The 17841-nt window shown below is 48.8% G+C and overlaps 1 protein-coding gene and 1 long non-coding RNA gene across 2 annotated transcripts; both read left to right on the top strand.

Moving 5' to 3' along the window:
- The first annotated feature begins 325 nt into the window (after positions 1–325).
- On the top strand, positions 326–1505 carry LOC137466464 (uncharacterized). The gene is made up of 2 exons (XR_010995187.1): positions 326–805; positions 874–1505. It is a non-coding gene; the product is annotated as an uncharacterized lncRNA (long non-coding RNA).
- Positions 1506–5535: 4030 nt separating this feature from the next.
- On the top strand, positions 5536–17841 carry DRD3 (dopamine receptor D3). The gene is made up of 6 exons (XM_068181095.1): positions 5536–6807; positions 11787–11899; positions 13113–13255; positions 14336–14532; positions 15411–15756; positions 16586–17841. Exons 1-6 carry the CDS (start codon positions 6526–6528, stop codon positions 16780–16782), a joined length of 1278 nt encoding a protein of 425 aa, XP_068037196.1. The 5' UTR covers positions 5536–6525; the 3' UTR covers positions 16783–17841.

Genomic DNA, 17841 nt, shown 5'->3' with positions numbered 1-17841 from the left:
TTGTGGGGTGACAACACTGCCACACAAAATGAGAAGTTACTCTGGGTGGACACTGGGCCAGAGGCCAGTGAGTGACAGGAGGGAGCCACAAATACCCCTTTGAACTCACCTGCATGCACATGTGTGCACACAGCCTCTTGCCTCAGACAAAAAGAGAGCATTAAAGATGTGAGGCGAGATGAGCGTACTCCTGTCACCAGCTGTGAGAACCAGACAGCCAGGTTGGAGCAGGAATCCCAGATGTACAATAAAAAGCATCAGTACTGATGATGCCAAGACAACAAAAGCCCTTCAGGACAGACATGGTGGGAGGGAAGAAGAATTAAAGTTTTGTTGGAAGTTTGCAGGTCGTGCCAGCCATAAAAGTTCTGTTTACTTCACATCCAGCAGACAAGGTTATTTTCATGTCAGTGCAGGATAACTCAGCTTGGGAAGAGCAGCCGAGAGGGGTCTAGTCCAGCATCCTGCTCCAAACAGGGTCAGCCATGAGGTCAAATTAGGGCTTTATGCAGTCAGGTATTGAAAATCCCCATGGATAACAAAGTATTTTAACAATACTGTCACGAGAGCACCCTGGCTTGCAGGAAGTAGGAGGGAGGATTTATTCCACCTGGGTGGCACATTTTAGACACTGCACCTCAAATACTGGCTGTAGTGACAGCAACTGTGGTGTGAAATCACAATAAATACCATTTGCAAAAAATCCTTTAAGCTGCAGGAGTGGAGAGCATAGCAACCCAGCCAGAGATGGCAAAGTGAAGAGTGAGGAGATTGGGAATCAGCATTAGTAGGGAAGGACAAACAGGTTTGGGAACTGGACAGGATGCTGAGACTGTGGCAGCAGAATCAGCATTAGTAGGGAAGGACAAACAGGTTTGGGAACTGGACAGGATGCTGAGACTGTGGCTGGAAACCAAAGGAAGAAACACAAACACAGGCTGGAGAGATGCACAAGGGAACAGAGTGCCCAAACCCTCACTGGACAAACAGCACAGAGGAACTTCAGGCATGTCGGGCAAGGAGGTGGGGAAATATTAAGAGGGAACACTGGCATTTATCCAAGTTATTTGAAATTTTTACCAAAGATCCGGAGGACACATAGGACTGAAAAGAAGAATGAAGGAGTTGGTGTTGGAGGTGAGGGCAAAGAAACAGGCTGGGAATGCACCAGGTTTGGGAACTATGGCACCTCTCCCCTTTCTGCACATGGGACAGAAAGCCTGTGAAGGAGGGGGAGAACCAGGAGTTTCAGCAATGCCTGTTGGCATATTCTTTCATTTTGAGGTTCTAACAACTTATTACTGACCTGTTTCTCTGCCTTGCTCCAGTGATACCATGATGTTACAACCAAGGCCTGCAACATGTCCAATATTTAACAAGGGCAAATGTACACTATACACTTGATTTTGGGGTAGGAAGAAGGAGAGGATTTTATGAGAGAGACATTGCACTAACCACTGCATTAAAGAAGTTGTACTGTTAATAAAACCCACTGCAAATATCACCATCTAGATTGCTTATGCAATTTTAATTCAGCCTTGCCTCTGTGCATGGTGCAATCTATTCTAAATTAAATGATCACAAAGATTATTAGTTTGCTCCACAAGACCTCTGCTGCAAAGCAAACACAAGAAAGTCATTAAGTCCCTTCCCCAAAGAACTTCCAGTCTTGGGAAAACCAGACAAGGGGGTGTGAAGGGAGCCATTCCAGGGAGAAGGTGGGGAGGGAGCACTTAGGATAATGAGCTTCAATAGAACAGAAGCATTTGCAACTAATTTAGTTTTGGAGAATTACATTTGGACAAGAGAAGCTTCCATGAACACCCTATAGAAGCCTTCCAGTGTCTAAAGGGGCCTACAAGGAAGATGGAGACAGACTTTTTACAAGGGCACCTAGTGACAGGACAAGGAGGAATAGCTTTACACTGAAAGAGGGTAGGTTTAAATTAGATATTAGGAAGATATTGTAAGGGTGATGAGGCACTGGAACAGGGTGCCCAGGAAAGCTGTGGATGACCCAACCCTGGAATTGTTCAAGGCCAGATTGTAACTAGATAAGTGTTAAGGTCTCTCTAACCCAAACCAGTCTATGATTCTGGACTCAGAGTAATATTAAGAAATTAGATAAAAATAATTAAAAGCAAGAAACAAGTTTCACCAGGAAGACACAACCAGGGGATCCACTGACACACAAGGCAAAGGGAAAGTTTCAGCACTGGAAGATAAAAATGTGAAGCTATAACAAGTGGTTATAGCAGTGCATTCCCCCTGCTGCCTCTCCCTTACCTTCAAGGAGGGCCAGGCAGTGTCTCTTTATCGATCTGTGGTTAGCTGCTACATCGAACAGCTGACAGCAGCCAGGCCTCTTGCTGTCCCATCACCCTAGAGCCAGTGTGAGCACTTTGCCAGCCACAGTCCTCTGGGAATTGCCCACAAACCAACTGCAATGCCTCCATCTCTCTGCCAGCCCCACTGTGAGGAGTCATGCTCACTGGGCATCCGCACCCGGCCTGTGGCTCGCACAGCCCTCTCCAGCACACATCAGGGTGTGTGCTTTCCCCTCTGGCTTTAACCACACAAGTGTGTCTTTGTTGGATTCTTTCCAAGCTCACAGCTAAAAAGCCTCTGCTGGACATGGGTAGGAGGACTTCCCCCCTTCCTTGATTGCCTCGAGCACCGCTAACGAGTGCATTTCCCCAAAAGAGAGCAGTATGGTTCAGCTGACGGCAGAAGTTCGACTGTACAAATCCAATCTAAGCACAGTAAATGTAGTCCATGTCACACCGTTTGGAGGCTCCCAAGGGGATGAAGGGGCTGGAGAGCCCTTCATGGGTCATTTGGTCTCATAGCCTGGCAGCTGTATCCTCCAGCAGGACACGTGTGCATGTGTCGCCCTAGGGACTGGGCAGTGACTCATCAGAGCCCTCCAGTGCCAACCAGAGAGCTGCCATGGGGCAGTCACAGCCTCGGGAAAAGGCAGTGCTGCTCATTAGTCCCATCAAAGCCTGTAGGGGCACTTCCACCATCCCCTGCCGGGCCAAAGATGGTACTCTCGCACCTGATGGGTATGAGGGCTCTCTACAGCACCTCTCCCTCCTACCACCCTCACCCACAAAGAGCTCAGCCTGCAAAGCTGCAGGCAGGAGAGATGATCCAGGCAGCCCAAGTCCCAACACATCCTTCTGAAGTAAATTCTTAAAAATAGGTAGATAAACTTTGCTCTCCACAGGATCTCCTCTTTTCCTTGCCCACATACAAGCCAGCCTGTGGCCACTCTGACCTGTGGGTGCATAAAGAGCAAGGGCACTTTGTCTCCTCCTGCTAGGGCCACAGGTCATACATGCAGGGAAGGGGAACCTCAGCCCTGCTGCTGAGCTTCCTTCCCTCCTGACAACTCCCCGCAAGCCCCATTTGCTGTGCCAGAGTGGGTGGTGGGCACAACCCAACCTCCAGAGAGAGAAGATCCACTGGCATCACTCGTACCCCAGTGACTACAGTCTGAGGAGAACTGTGCCTCAGAAGACTTGATCTCAGACCTCAAGGAAAGCCACCTCAAGGAAAGCAGAGATGTGGCAGGGTTTGTAGCCATGCCCTGGTCATTCATGCTGTGCCTACTGGCAGTGATCGCTGGAGAAGGATGCTTCCCAGTATTAGTTTCCTTTCCAGCTTCTTCCTTTCATTTCAGGTTTAAGGCTGTTTATTTAAAGATATATATTTTTTAAACCTTCCCCTTCTTAAAATGATAATTTTTTTCAAATGTTTGGGGTTTTTTTGGTTTTTTTTTTTTTTTTTTAGTGGCAGCTCTCTGTCTGCTGGGCAAGCGTCCCTGGCCGAGGCATCTCCCCACACTCGGCCGCAGCAACGGCGCCCCGGGCTCCCAGCGCCCGCTTCGCCCCCCGGCAGGAGCAGCTCCATCCCTCAGCCAAGCACGCCCCTGCTGCGGACCCCGGCGCCAAAATTCGCCCAGGCGCCTTCCGCCGCGCCCCTTCAGCAGAAGGGCAGCCTCTCGGCACCGGAGGAGGGCACGGGCAGCGCAGCCCCGGCCCCGCTGCCCCCTCCCCGGGCACCGCGGGTCCCGGGGCAGGGGGCGGGCGGGAGGCGGTGGCCAGCCCGGTCCCGCCCCGCGGCTCCGCGCCGGGAAGGCGGCAGGAGGGAGCGGGTCGGGCCGGGAGTCAGCGGGACCGGGACAGGGATCGAGCTCTGCTCGGCGGCAGCACCGCCCGACGGGCCGGGGGTAAGTCCTGATTGCTGCCTCCCGCTCCCCTCCCGCCCGGTGCCGGCAGTCCCTTTTCCCGCAGCTCCCCGCCTCCCTCCCTGCCCGGTTTTCCCCAGTCCCCGGCTCCCCGCGGCATCGCCGGGGCACACGGCAGCCGGGCCCGGGGGCACCCCGGGGAGCGGCGCGGCTCCCGCTGCCCGTCGGGTGCGGGAACAGCGGGAGCGGAGCAGCAGCCGCAGCTGGAGAGCAACCCAAAGCCACCGGCACACCTGGACCCCGCGCTCGGACCCCGAGCCCTTTCCCGCACCTGGACCTGCCATGTGGGCCGGGACAGGCACCCGGACCCCTCCGAAGCGGAGACCCATGGATGAGCGTCCCTTTCCCCCCCTTTCCCCTCCCTCTGCTCTTCCCCACGGCTGCGACCCTTGTCCCCATGGCAGTTTGTCACCCCGGTACCCAGGGTGGTGGGTGTCCTGCCACCCCTCTATGAGGGTATCCAGGTACACTGGTACGTGCCTGGATTGGCAGTGCCCTGGCCAGGTGCAGAGTGAGCAGGACGGGGAGGGGGTGGGGGGACAGGTTGAGGACAGTCCGGGGATGAGGGACCTGGCAGGGCTGGGAGGGATCTTGGTAGGGAAGACTGACTTTGGGGTGAGAGTCGAAAATAATACTCGTGGATATAAGAAACAGAAGACAAAACAGGAAACCCACAGCCAAACTGTGTGTTGGGATGTCTTATGCCTTCTGGTTATATATATATTATAGGTGATGGTTTTTTTGTTCATTCCCTGTTCTGGCCTTGCTTATCACCTAGGCAGCTGCTTTTCCAGCACTACAGTACCAGCCTTTCCTGGCTCCAGACAATACAGAATTCCCAGAGTGGGAACTGTGTCTGTGGAAGGGACACAGTAAAATGAATCCTGTCTTTGGGTGGCTGCAGCGCAACTGTTTAAAGAGCAGTCCTGGACCCAGCAGCATCACTCATGCTACAAGAGATCTTCGTGATCCAGTGGAAAGCTTAACTTCTTTGCCAGGGTCAGGCAGAAGAAAGATAGAGGAGACAAGCACAAGCCATAAGAGATTGTTTCACCCCTGTTCTGAGGGATCTGTGTTCACAAGACACGGGGAAGTTCAGTTTCCATCTCATTCAACCTTTGTCCTCTCCCAGCTACAAAGCATCAGGGGAGAGTGGCACCAGTTTTAAGGATGAGTATATCCCAAGGGGCTGGAGCAATTTATATCCATTGCACAGCTTCTCTTCCAGGAGCATGGCTGTGCAGCAGCTGTGCACCACAGATGCTGCTGTTCAAGGGGTGAGGTGAAACAGAGTCATAGTTATACTACTGGCATGGCAATGCTTTGTCCTTGCTTTTCATACCTGTCATACTGAAGATGAGTTCAGCAACAGGAGCAGTAGCAAAGGAAAAAAAGATACGACATTAAATGTCATGGAACAACCTCAGTACAGCAGCTTTCAAATTTCTGGGCAAAAATCCTCCTCTTAAATCAAGGAATGGTAGGTTACTGAGAGCAGACTTGAATCTATTGTAACAAAAAGAAACGCAGAACACCCTGCAAGCATCTTTTCAGTATTTCATCCCAAATATCAAGCTGGTTTGCTTTTCAGCACAGGAAGCACATCTTCTGGCCAGGCATGGAAAACACAGAGCACAGTATGCATGGAATAGGAACAGCACCAGCAGTCAACCCTTTACAAAGCAGGCAGGGCTTGGGACATGCTGCAGGAAAGGAGGAATTCTGGAGGTGGTGCTTGCTGCCAGGCTGCCAAGCACTCGATTGTGTGAGATTATTGAAGACATTTTTTGATGAGTGAAGGAAGAGGATACTTCCCAGAAGAAAAGATATAAGTTCCAAATTTTGGCCAAGCCCTAGTATGTTTGGGAATCTGTGTTGGGTCTTGCTCATCATTTCAAATTGTTGTCTTTCAGGCTGCACTCTTGCCCAGCTGATTTGTACTGTGGTGTGGCTTTGGTGCATCTCAAAACCATTGCCCACTTTCCAAACATCTGCATTGGTTGGTAAGATCCACCTTTCAAATGCACACAGGAGGTGAAATCTTGCATTCTTCTCTTGGTTTGGATTCAGTGAAAAACAGAACAGGCCAACCAAGACTTTAAGCAAAGCTCTGCCTGTATATGAGCAGGAAAAAAAGACTTTTCTGATTGGCTTGAAGGAGAATTCATACAGAAAGTATAAAAATCATACCAGTAGCCACAGAGGGTACTGTTTTCCACAGTCATTGCAGAGCTCTGATTTGCAGTCCTCTCTCTCTTTGCTGTGGCAGCCCCATGGCCCTCTTCACCAGAGCCAGCAGCCATCCTAACGCAACAGACCCCATTCCCTGTGGGGCAAACAGCACCACAGAGCCTGAGCTGCCCCATTCACACGCCTACTACGCCCTCTGCTACTGCATCTTGATTCTGGCCATCATCTTTGGGAACGTGCTGGTCTGCTTGGCCGTGCTGAGGGAACGCACCTTGCAAACCACAACCAACTACCTCGTGGTGAGCCTGGCAGTGGCAGATTTGCTGGTGGCTACTTTGGTGATGCCATGGATGGTGTACCTGGAGGTGAGTACCTCTCAGAAATCATCAGCAGAATTTAACCACACCACTGCATGCGTGGTCATGTTCCTAGTGAAGGCTGTAGGAACATTGAAACTGATCTGTGTGGAACAGCTCTGGAGCTGTCCTGCAGGCTGTGTACTGCTTGGGTGTGCTACATGGAACGATTAAAAAAAAAAGGGAGTGTGTGTGTGTGTGTGTGTGGGAAGCCATCCCAGCAAGATAGAATTAGACTCTTCAGTTTGATTGCAACTAAAAAATATTATTAAAAGTCAAGTTTTATTCCAGACTGGAATAATCTATCAGCTCAAGTGCATTCCAATCCTTAATGAAATCACATTATGCTATGCTTTAGAAAATACTTGGCACTTTTGCTGTGGACAGGGTGGGACTGAGGCTCATCTGTGGAGCAGCCTCTGCCCCATACAATGGTCATGATTTGTGAGCAGAACAGTAGGTCCATTTCCTAGTTGTGTCTGTAGACCCATTCAAGACTAATTTCCATCTGTGGAGCTTGGATAATCAAAGCACCTAATACAAGAGTCATCCAAACAACAGAGAAGAGAACTCATACCCATCCCAAACCCAAACTACCAATCCTGGCATTGCACGGGACTTCCTATAGAACTGGGCTGTAGGATTCCAGCAAGACTAAGAATTAAAAAACAGCCCCAAAAAGCCCCAACAGTCCAAAAAGCCCCAAAGTTTTTTCAATATTTGCTGCTGTTTATGGATCAGCAATGCCATCAATGAAGCAGAAATGGTGTCATGCTTCAATACCCCATGAGCCTGGAAGTTGCCAAAAAATCATTCAGTCCCTAAAACCGTGTAGAATACCTATTCATCTACTGAATGTTTGCCAAACCAGACTTCAGAACTGGCCCTTACTTATGGAGAAGCTTAAGGTGGATGAATGCCTCAGATTTAAATGCCACTTGTGAAGTTTGTGCTTTACACTCCATTTTTAGAGTCATCAGTGGCCATGAAATGTGTTATTTTATCAATCATGCAAACCAGAACTGTCTCTTTTTGAGAAATCTTTTGGGAAGGCTGTGACAGAGCAGCAACAGGAACATTTTATAGCCTCAAAATCCTCATCTCCTCTTAAGGAGATTTCTGGCACAGAAGTGCTATTCAGCAGTGTGTCTAGCAGTCTTCTGGGGGCCAACATGTAGGTCTGACACACCAATACGGCTTCCCTCTTCATTACTGATCCCTGGTGCTGTGGCTGCTGCAGGTCACCAAGGTTTCCAAGGCAGTGGCATCAGGGTATCCTGCCCACTGGAGTTTGAGGGTGTTGAACACATCGTGCCGTGTTGCACAGACAGAGGAGGACATGCGGCAGCATGGCTGGGAACACCCTCCTCAGTCTTCTCACAACATCCAGTTCTGCCTCCAAAGGGGAAGAAAGCTTCAGGAGAAGGTTCTCACAGAGGTCTAATCTGCTGAGACCATGTGGGAGTCACACTGTCTCCTCATCCTGTCTCTCACACGGGAGCAGTGAGACCTAAGCTGCTCTGTGAGCTCCGGGAGCTCTACTGGACTGGTGTCAGAGGGAGGACAGAGTCGAGTTACTGCAGCTCAGCAGTCCTGACCACGAGTGCTCTTTGAACTCCCACCATGCAAACCCACAAGCAGCCAGCCATCTCACAGCTGCGGGAGCCAGCAGCAGCCCCAAGCATCAGCTCTCAAACACAAAACCCTTCAGGGAGTCTGCTTAGATGCACCACTACTTTCACGCATGCCATTGCCTAATGCAACTTTCCTACTTTCCCATCCATGTGCTCCTGAATGTGCCATCACCATTCCTATCGGAATTGTGGAGATTTTGTTGTTAATTTTAAAAATTCAGGAAAGTGGTGCATAAGCCTAAGTTTTAAAAGATAATCATTGGGCATTCATAAACTGGAAAGCTTCTTATAGAGTTTGGAAGTTAAAAATAATAACACCACAATTTTGTAGATAAAGCAGACTGGTCATCAAGGAAGATTGGGTGAAAACCTGACCTGAATAGTTTATAGGGATCTTTAGCATCGTGTTTGACAGAGCCAGGATTTCACCGTGGACACTCTTCTGCTGCATAATCACTGAGTGGTAATGAGAGATTGTATCAGCTCATCTCTCTGTAGTTTGCTCTCATCAGCTTTAAGAGATTAATATTTGACCATCCACCTCACCCAGGCAGATGTGAGGATTCATTCAATTAATACCTGGGATATCCTTTGAGATTCCTGGACAAAAAATACCGGAGAGATAAAGAAGAAGTACCCTGCCAGCACATGAAAACCAGAAATGCAGACTAGCAGGTTCTAGCTGCTGTAGCAAAGATGATTAGAACAGAGCAATAAAAGGAAGAGCATAAATAGAATTTTAAAAATTTTGAACAAGACATATAATAAAAAGGCTTTTCTTCACTGTTAAATTCTGGAATAAATTCTGAGTGCGTATACCCCACAGGTAAATATTAACTACCTCGCCAACTCCAGCAGAGCTACTCCCCATTTCAGAAGTGGCAGGTGGAAGCAAGAACGGGTTTTAAGCCAAAACATTTTGATCTGTCAAGCATCCTCTTACACAAGCTACAGTCCAGTATGCAGGTGGTGTGATCTGATAGCATCATCCTGAGAGGGCTCACTTCTGAGCCATCCCCACCAGCACCTTCTTCAGTTTTAATGGTTCACATTCTTGAGCTCAGCATTTTAATATGCTCAGGACCTTGGAAACTCCCTCAGTTAAATGCTTGTTCATCTGCTGGGTTAGCAGCAGCTGGCTTTCATGTGAACACCTGCTACTGGCTTCATAAAATATTCTTCAGACTCCACAGCTCACATAGAAACTGCATTGCTTTTTGCCTCAAACTGCAGAAACTTGCTTTATTGGGTCCCACTGCAAAGGCTTCCAGCATTTTTTTTAATATATTTTGAGGCGGTCAAGCAGATCTCAAAATCTGAAACTAAAGATAAACAAGTGTAGTGTTTCTTTGGAAGCTGAACTTACCCATTAAGGTCCCTAATTTCAGATGGACAGCCTTCAGTCTGCATGTCTTGTAGCTCACCTAACTGTGCAGAAAAGCTCAATGGTTTTGGTTTGACTTTTCCCCCTTTACTTACTTTTTTATAAGAAAACAAAGAAGCACCACCATTGTCAAGAGAACCGGAGAAGAAAGCACAGTTCCCTTCTGCATTCTGCAAGCCAATTCCCATTTCCCTCCCCTGCATTCATTCAGGGTCAGAAGGTCTAATGGAAGACTGCCTTGTTCAATACCTGATTTCTGAAATGTAGCAGCTGGGTCCAGCAGAGAACACCCTAAAGACACAGCTCACCTCAGCAAGTTTCTGTGCCCATGTGTGGGAATGCTGCCACTATCAAAACCATTTACATTTCTCAGGATTATTTCTTAAACAATTCTCACCGAGTGAATTTTATATTTTTACAAGTGTTTCTCTGCAGAGGGCTGCATCGTTCCTAGGCACCAACACTCACAGGGTTGATCCACTGCCTGAGAAGCCAAGCTTACTTGTGGCACCCACTCCAGTGTGATCTGGGATGGGTATTTTTGAATGGGTTTTAAAAAGCTCCAAGGATGGATCCTGCACAGACTTAACAAGCAACTGGCTCCACTTTCCCACTGTCCCTGTAGTCAGAAAAGTAACCTTCATAACCAGTTTGCACCTTTCTTCCAGCTCATTCCTGTTGCCTCTTGTTGTCTGACCGCACCACTGCTGTGAAAAACCCAGCTCCATCTTCTTAGCAACTTGCCTTCAACCTTTTCAATAACCTCCCACTAGGCACCAGAGGGCTGCTAGTCTCCCACCCCACAAAGCCATCTCTTTTCCAGACTGAAAAAGTCCTGCTCCCTTAGCTGGTCCTCACAGCTGCCCCAGCCCCTGTGGATTGTTTTGGTGGCTCTCCACTGGACTCACTCCTGTTTACCAATGATTTTCCTCTACTGATGCCTTAAAACCAGGTGCAGTATTCCAGATGTTGTCTAAATGTGAGCAGAGAGACCAGGAACTAGTGGCAGTTTCTGATTGCTTCCCAGGACCTAGCTGAAACAGCGGGATCTACAGGGCTGAAGGCTAAAATCCAGGCTCTTTCCCGAGCATGGACTTTGCCCCCTTTTTCTCTCCTCCCCCCCCCATTCACCACAGGACTGGTTTTGTTTGCAGCTGAACAAGGAGGCAGCCTGCCCTCCATCTCCTACAAGGAGTGGGCACTGAGGCAGACCACCTCCCTGGGAATCAGGCTGTCATCCCAACCCCAAGGACAGCAGGGACATGCTTGGAACATGCTTGTCAATCAAAAAGGTCATTGTCAAGAACTTGGTGGCTGCTCCAAAACCCACTTTTCTCCATTGCTAAGACTGGCTGTGGCTGAGCTTTCACAACCTCGCACTTCAGATTAAAAATTCAAAACAACCAGAACAACAGCTTGGTAGCAACTCAAGCCCCTTTATCTGAGTGGCCTGCGAGTTCTCACTCAGATCTAATAATCAAAATCTGTAACTAAGAATTCAGATAAGGTTTTTGAGAAGCCTCGGTCTCAGATCTCAGTTTCATACATAAATGCAAAAAATTTGCAGCACTTTTCCAGCTCGCTGCCTGCAAAAGCACTCTGGCAGCTAAGCTGAGAAAGACTTTCAGCCCTTAGATTTTCTCAGATAATCATTAATCAAAGAATAAATACAGTGATATCAAATTTAAATCAATTTATTGTGCTAGGCCTTGAGAGAAGGGATAGCTGCTGTTTCTTCTCCCTGCCTCCCTCTGCAAGAGCAAATAAAGGATTGAAATGAAAGTGAGGCTCCTTCTCCACGCCCTACTGCTGTGTTATCTTGCACACAACACAGGTGCCTCAGTTTCCCTCTGCCCATCACTGTGGAGCTCCTCTAGCTGCTGAGACACTTGGAGGAGAGCAGCTCCTCACACATAACTTGTCAGGACCTGGTGCAGAGCAAGGCTGACAGTTTTGTGTCGCTGGCACAGGTGACCGGAGGGGTCTGGACGTTCAGCCGTATCTGTTGCGATATCTTCGTCACCATGGATGTAATGATGTGCACAGCCAGCATTCTGAACCTCTGTGCCATCAGCATTGACAGGTGAGACACAGCAGCATCCAGAGGGACAGCCTGGATATGGGGGCAGCCCTGTGTCCCAGTGGGGCAGGGACAAAGAAGTGGGGTGAGCCCAGACAGCTTTGGTGTCTTCAGGACAACAAACCCCTGGAGGTCTGTCCCTGCCACTACTGCTGTTAATGTGGCTCTGCTCACATTGTGCAAGAAAAGGTCTGTGCTGGAGGGCAGGGAGACAAGCAATAAAACATCCCCAGTCAGTGGTCAACCACATCCTCGAGCTTTTTAGAGGCAAGAACCACAATTGGTCATCCAAGTCCCACTGAGTGTCAAAGAGGGTTTCTCCTTCTGGAGATCTCACTCATGAAGCTTTAATAAACAAAATCCTACCACATTCACAGGGAGAGATGAAGATTATTGCTGTGTAATCTTGAGCTTTGCTCTGGTTTTCTGCATTTTAAAACTGAGCCTATTTTAAGCAATGCTGAGGGCTGGGAGCCAAAACCTTGGCACACGTGATCCTACTGGGACCAAGGAATGAGAGAAGGGAAAAATACTGCGTGCTATACCTTTGTAATGCGTAGTTCAAGGATAATAATGCAAGGTAGCTCTTAGTGCTGCTTTGGTCTGGTGTTCCTCCATGGGAATCTGTATCCCCATTTCAGTTTGGCTCTGTCTGCAAAACACAGCCCCCAGGCTCTCCTAAAGATGAGACTCCTGTGCCTTCCAAATCCTTGCCCTACTGAGCTGCATCTCCTGGAGCACCCCAGCAACTGAAGGTCCTTGACAACCTGCCCCCAGGCAACGCTCTGCCTGTCAGGCTAACACCAGACCAAGCAGCTGACACAGAGTTTAGTAGTTTGTGGTTACTCCAGTGACTGCTCTTTCACAGCAGTGCCCATATAACTTTAGGGGCTTGAGGGTTAGGGATTTCCTGGAGTTTCTTGATCCATCTGGTAGCCCAAACCTTATAGCTTTGCAAGCTGTGGGTTCTGCTGAGCGTTTCTCTGCACTGCTGCCAACTAATTCTGATTTCCTCTGTTCCTCCTCCCAATGCCCCACTTACCATTTCTACAAATTGCTGTTCCCATCATCTGATTTTCCCTACTTTCCTCTTCTATTTCTTCACCACATTCACCGTCATGTTCCCTGTGCTGCTTTCACTTCTCCTTTTAAAAACCTGGTCCTTTCCCTCCCTCTTTCCTCCGTCTCCTCTTCCTGGAGCTGGTTTGGTCTGCAGATACACCGCAGTGGTGAAACCAGTTCAGTACCAGTACAGCACTGGGCAGAGCTCCTGCAGGAGGGTCTCTCTCATGATTGTGGTAGTCTGGATGCTGGCATTTGCAGTGTCATGCCCTCTCCTCTTTGGCTTCAATACTACAGGTAGGTGATATCCTGAACTATAGCACGCAAGAGGGGTTGGCGGTGGAGCTGCCCTGTGTATGGCCAAGTCATTTAGCATGGGTCCTGCAGATTTGCCAAGTTACAGGAAATTTTAAGGAACTGGAAAGCACACTGTGAAGGGAGAGAAAAATCCCCATGTGTTCTTGTCTTTAAAATTGCCATTTGCTCAGGCAGACACTGACTATCACTCTAAAGGGCAAACCTGCCTGCTCTACTGCCAAATCAATGCCCATCAAGGTGTCCAGGTCCTCAGATTCCGATCAAACAATCACTTTGAGCGCATGGAGCAAAACGTGCAGCACATACAGCACACACACACACCAGACTTAACGGCGTCTTGCCAATATCAACAGGTTCATAAGCACAGTTTTGACTCTGATACAGAATACACTTCTAAACAGCAAGGATTTCATATAGCATTGCTTGTTAGAGACCTCCTTCCTATCCAACTGGCTGTCTGCTTCCTTAACTAATCCCTTGAGGAGGGCAAACAATTTTGCCTCCACCTTGGAAGCAGGTTGGTCTTTTTCCTTTCCCTCAGCTAGGGCAACACAGTCTCCCTGGAGGCAGAAGAGCAGGGGAGCCTCCCTTCCCACTGAGTCACAGGCAAAAGCCTCTGCTCCCCATCCATCCTCTCCCCAGTGCTTGAGGCAGGAAAGGGATGGAAGTGAGAAATTCTGCTGCCCCTATCTGCCTGGTTCAGACAGGGGTGGATGCACACTCTGCATCTAGATAGCTCAGAGGCCGTCAGAGGAACAGGAGAAAGGATGGGAATAAACATGAGAGAAGAGAAGAGAACAGAGCTGTTGGCCAGAAGAGCAGTAGCCAGTAGCATGCTGGCTACTGCTAGATGGCCCTGTGTTGGGTTCATTTTAAGCATCACTTAGGTAATTGGGTAAGCCAGAGCATAATCTGCACTCCTTAGACTGCCTTTGCCCCAAGCCACCTTTTGTCTCAGTTACAGCTTATGGGTTGTAACTGGCCAACACACCAGAGCCTCCTTGTACTAAACCAAATCAGCTTAGCCACTCCTCTCTCTCTCTCTCTTCTCCTTCCCAGGGGATCCCAGTGTCTGTTCCATATCCAACCCTAGTTTCGTCATCTACTCCTCTTTGGTGTCCTTCTACCTCCCCTTCATGGTGACCCTGCTGCTCTATGTCCGGATTTACCTCGTGCTCAGACAGAGGCAAAAGAAGCGAACCCTCACCCGGCAGGGCAGCCAGAGCGCCAGCACCAAACCATGTTATGCACACCAAGTAAGAGCCACATGAACCCAGCAGGAGCTGTCAAAAAGGAGAGGAATGCATCATCTCTTCTCCTCAAAGGGTTAGAACACAGAACAGAAAGCATAAGGAGGGACATGACATGTTTTCATCCCATCCCTTGCTCATACACCATGATATTTGAGGTGCAGAAGTGCCAATTAAATCCTTTTCAGACCTCTAGAAAGAGAATATTCCCTGTGTATCTCTGCCCTCTAGAAGTGGCAAGAAGAGCACAGCCTACTTCAGTATTTCTTCAGAGCAGGGTTTGCTCAGCCATGCATAAGTCCTCATTTTTTGCATAATTTCTTCATTTATTGATTGTAATGTCTTCATTTATTGATTTTTGCTCTATGAAGCTTCACTCTCAGGGCTTCACAGGCTTTAACCTCTGTTATTAAAATAAAAAAACCCTCTTCATCTGACAGACTTAAGAGGGCAAAATACTCATGGTGCATGCAACATTTGTTCCACTGACCTTTCTAGATGAAATATTTGCAACCATGGGAACCAACACAACAGTTTGAAAGGAATTACCTGGTCATGCATATCCACTCCTTTTACCCAATTTTGCGCAGTGAAGCTATATTAAAAGGGTGGGGATGCTGAGGGGAGCAGAGCCAACACAAAAATACACATGAGAGGTTAGCAGAGCAGGTATTCCTGCTCTTACTGTTCTCATGCTTCCCATGGGTGGGATGGAGGCAAAGAGTTGTCAACTGCTGGTTCACCCCCAGGTCAGTGCAGAGGACATGGTGCAATGTAAGAGGCAAGTGAGGCTAAGGATAACTCCTAAAACTTCTCTCATCATCCTCTGGCCCAATGAGCAGTTTGGATGGTTTCCAGTTCCTCTGTGGCATCGTCTTTTGCAGGAACACATGGAGAGGAAAGCTTTGCCAAACAGATGCCAAGGCACGTTTTCCCCCTGTCTCTCACTCAAATGCACAGGCCAGGAGATGTCTACAAAAAGGAGGTTGCTGACTGTCTTCAGCCTGCAGCGGTACCGAAGCTTCTGCCAGGAGGCATCCCTCACCAAGGCACCAGGGACTACCCAAACCAGCAGGTGGGAAGAGAGGAGGAGGAGCACGAAGCCAGCAGTGGAGGTACGGAGGCTCAGCAGTGGTAGAACCATCAGCAGCTTGAGGCTGGCCCAGCAGCAGCCCCGACTGATCCAGCTGCGGGAGAGGAAGGCTACACAGATGCTGGCAATTGTCCTGGGTAAGTGAGAGCCATTCTGCCTGTGGGGTGCAAGGAGTGAGGGTTTGGGAATTCCAGGAGCACAAAATCTCCTAATATTGAGATTAAAAAAAAAAATGCAAGCTGGGCCTTGACTTCAGCTACTACTGCTTCACAAACTCAGGAGAGACAGTAGTGGGACATTTAGAGATCTAGAATAATGCTCCCAAATGTTGAGAGCCACCTATGTTAGTGTTTTATTTACTATGTTTTGTTACCCTTGTGTTTAAAATCAGTGGTCAGCAAGCACTACTAAAGGGAGCAACAGCCAATGCCTTTGCTTTTCCTTTTTTGTTTATTTTACTATTACAAGGCTGGAACAATCCTAAGTTTCCATACATGCAGAAGCTCTTAGATCTGATTACAGAAGGGGAAACTGAGGCAAGGAACTGCAGAGGAACCGGTTCATACAGCTGGGTAGAGAAGCCAGGAGACTGGAGTCCCTGTCACCTCCTGTGGTCACCAGATGCACCATTCCCCCCCATTAACTCAGTAGAAGCACAGAAATAAAGCAGCCCTCATCCTAACTGATTAAAGCAGCTGAGGCTTTCCCTCAAAGTTGTGGCCACTTGCTTTTGACTGTCATCAGACCACTTCCAAAGTCCCATATGCTCACAAAGCTGGTCCCAAGGAGCCCAAGCTTTTGCCAAATCCCTCTGTGTCAGGAATAAATGTGGCCTTCAGTGTTTGTGAAACAGAAACATCATGGAAATAGTGAAGGGCTGGAGGAAGAGGTCACCAGTGCAGGCCCCTTTCCAAATAGTTGCTGCTCTAAACTCATGGATTGTTTTCTGCCTCTCTCTAAACCCAGGGGCATTCATAGTCTGCTGGCTGCCCTTCTTCTTGATTCACATCCTCAACGCCCACTGCCCATCCTGCCACGTGCCTCCAGGGCTTTACAGTGCCAGCACCTGGCTCGGGTATGTCAACAGTGCCCTCAACCCCATCATCTACACAACCTTCAACACTGACTTCCGCAAAGCCTTCCTCAAGATCCTCTGCTGCTGACTGTGGGGCCATACCGGGCTGCATGGGTCTGCAGCAGCCCCCTGGGAGGAGAAAAAGACAGGGACAAGCCAGTGAGTCCCTCAGTGGTGGGCACAGCCCTGGGTATGCAGCAGATCAGCCACCACAGTGCATCGCTCCTGGGAGCTGACAGGCTTGCAGGGCACACGCAACCCAAGTGCAGATGGCATCCCTCATCTCTGCTGCCTACATGCTGGAAATGCATTTGCCCTCCCACAGCTGGAACCTCAGCCTGCAGAAGGCACCCAGCTCATGCACAGCAGTCCTAGTAAGAGGACAGAACTTGACTTCTTTGATAAGGATCCTGATCTCTTCAGTCAGGAGCCAAGAGTGAAAATTGGACAAGGAAACTTAGAAAAGGAGCACTGATGGAGAAATAACTTTACTGTTGTTTCCATCAAAAGGTTTGCCTGTAAAACTGGGTCAGTCTAAGTGCTTGAGAAAATTGCCCTAGTTGCAAATGAAATCTTCCCTTGTGCTGCCAGCTTGTATTTTACTGCTCTTTGCAATGTAGAGAGGTGGCTGCTGTCCCTCTGGTAGGTCAGCTCACATGACAAGTGCAACACTACCCCGGGGTCCCCTCTCCTCCTGACCCAAGGACCAGTGATAGCTTGGCCACTACTTAACTACCACACACTCCAGTGATCTACTGGGGCCACCAAGAGAACAAGGCTCTCGATAGCTGCCATAGATTCAGACCTGCTTTTTCATCTGGTTGCATGCACCCTGTCTCTAAACTTGTTCACGATCTCCTTGGAACCAACCTTCACCTGACAGGAGCACTGCTAGATTTAGGGTTTGTACCACCTGGCTGCTGCAGTAACTCCATTTACAGCCCATACCTGGGGGAGAACCATTTCATTATATTCCTCCCAGTAAGAAGGGACATTTGCCTTGGGATCAGCCCCAGGACTCTCCCTGATGCCCCTTGCCAATACTCTTGTCTTCACATATGCCATCTGTATATCCCAGCATCCAGGAGCTGGCCAAATACAGCCTGGCCATGGTCTCCTTTCCCAGCAGTATTCTACAAAGCCATCT

This window comes from Anomalospiza imberbis, chromosome 2 (assembly GCF_031753505.1).
Source record: "Anomalospiza imberbis isolate Cuckoo-Finch-1a 21T00152 chromosome 2, ASM3175350v1, whole genome shotgun sequence".
Lineage (NCBI taxonomy): Eukaryota > Metazoa > Chordata > Aves > Passeriformes > Viduidae > Anomalospiza > Anomalospiza imberbis.
The sequence above is the reverse complement of the archived record's forward strand: the minus strand, read 5'-3'. Positions and strand labels throughout refer to the sequence as shown.